Source organism: Lactuca serriola, chromosome 7, assembly GCF_051521515.1.
Source record: "Lactuca serriola cultivar US96UC23 chromosome 7, Lser_US96UC23_V15, whole genome shotgun sequence".
NCBI classification, from domain to species: domain Eukaryota; kingdom Viridiplantae; phylum Streptophyta; class Magnoliopsida; order Asterales; family Asteraceae; genus Lactuca; species Lactuca serriola.
The window spans coordinates 187,213,223-187,214,953 of record NC_136414.1 but is presented as its reverse complement, the minus strand read 5'-3'; the positions used below and the strand labels follow the sequence as shown (position 1 = coordinate 187,214,953).

Below are 1,731 nucleotides of genomic sequence, written 5' to 3'. Positions count from 1 at the left end.
AAGCTAAATGGTGTAGGGATTTGATATGGAACTCATGGGCCAACACCTTCTATATTGTACAATGTAATTCCTGCTTCTTGAAGTTCAATTTATATAAAGTCTAGCCGTTAAAACAGCCCCAATAAGATCTCATTTTATTGGCAAAGAAGTGGGAAATTACATATTCGGTTTTTTATTAATAGAATGAAGGAATCAGTAACATCAACTCTTTTGTATCAATGATAAAGACTAAAATGGTAATCAAAATGCGTCAAAAACCCAAATGTTGTAAATTTTTTCCTCATAGTTGAGTTGTTTCGCAAGCAGCCTCGCCCATGTCTAACAAATGAAGTGTTTCGACACACTCCCAAAAGCCTATTAAACTAGAAGAAGCATTGAATCCAAGTACTCCTGATCGCAACCCTGTCTTGGGATTATAAATTTGGAACCCTTCCCCATAAGTAGTGAGCAACAAATTACACTCGTTGGTCGTTTGTGGTTGTGGTTGGAATTGAAAAGCTCCATCAACTGGAAGTTTACCTGTTCCCAATTTAAAAACCACAGACCAAGAAGCATCTCTCCATACCAGAATCCAACTATCATCAATACTCATGCGATAACAAATCAAAGCTAGAGAATCTTGGATGGTTGTTAGTCTTGTCGTCAACCAGTCCGGAGCCAATCCAGGAAATGGAATCATACCAAAAACATGAGTGCTCAAATCGAATGTCAGTATACAAGAAAAGTCTAAGTCAAAATGATTTACCTCCCAATGCAATACTCCTTTAAATAAAAACGCCTCACGTCGCACATAAGTAAACTCAGGTTTAGGGGAAGCAATCTCACACCAAGTGCCTGTCTTCACCGCATAAACAAATGAAGTGTCTTTTTCATATGATATCCAAACAATTTTGTAATCGTCACTGATTGGGTCAAATCCAAACCCAATACCTCCCAAAGCGAGTTCAGAACTCCGAGGACATTCAGCCACTCTTACTTTGCGTCTGATTGAAGGGTTCCATAGAGTCAAACCATTTTTAGTCTTCAAACAGAAAGTTCCATTACATGAACCAACAGTTCTGAACCTATTGCTACAAGGAAACGGAATTCTTGTTGTTATACCAATATATCCGCGTTTGGGACACAAACACAATGGCAATTCGTCTTCTCCGTGTAATGTATAAACGACTTCTGCTATTTTATTATTGTCAATATTTTCATGCGTGAAGCGGATTTTTTGTGGGGATCGGAATGTGTGCAAGCGTATGAACTGGGGACTAGAAATACAAGTATATAACGATTTAGAGAGTGATCTAAATCGGAGGAGGGATTTCGGTGGTAGTCTTGTAAATATTTCAACAATCAACTCTTCGCATAGATAATTTGTCATCTGCATTTTTCCAACAATATAAAAGTCAGTTGTAATAGGGTGCAGTTAAAATTCTTCTCTGTTTGAATAAGTTTAGAATTCTTGTCAATATATATATATATATATATATATATATATATATATATATATATATATATATATATATATATATATATATATATATATATATATTCATGTTTTTGTAAATGGATGCACCAGATGTTCATCAACTAAGATTGACGGTGTTACTAATGAGCAAGAATAACTCCATCACAAGTAATTAATATATTTACAATAAAAAAATTAATAATAATAGAGTTATGTTACATGATCTAGGTCCAATTGTCATGCATCTATATTAACAAACTAACTCAAAACTGAGA

At 34.7% G+C, this 1,731-nt stretch overlaps 1 protein-coding gene across 1 annotated transcript; it reads right to left on the bottom strand.

Moving 5' to 3' along the window:
* Positions 1-280: 280 nt before the first annotated feature.
* Positions 281-1,369, bottom strand: LOC145064642 (putative F-box protein At3g16210). The gene has a single exon (XM_079012052.1). It carries the CDS (start codon positions 1,367-1,369, stop codon positions 281-283), a length of 1,089 nt encoding a protein of 362 aa, XP_078868178.1.
* Between the last annotated feature and the right edge of the window lie 362 nt (positions 1,370-1,731).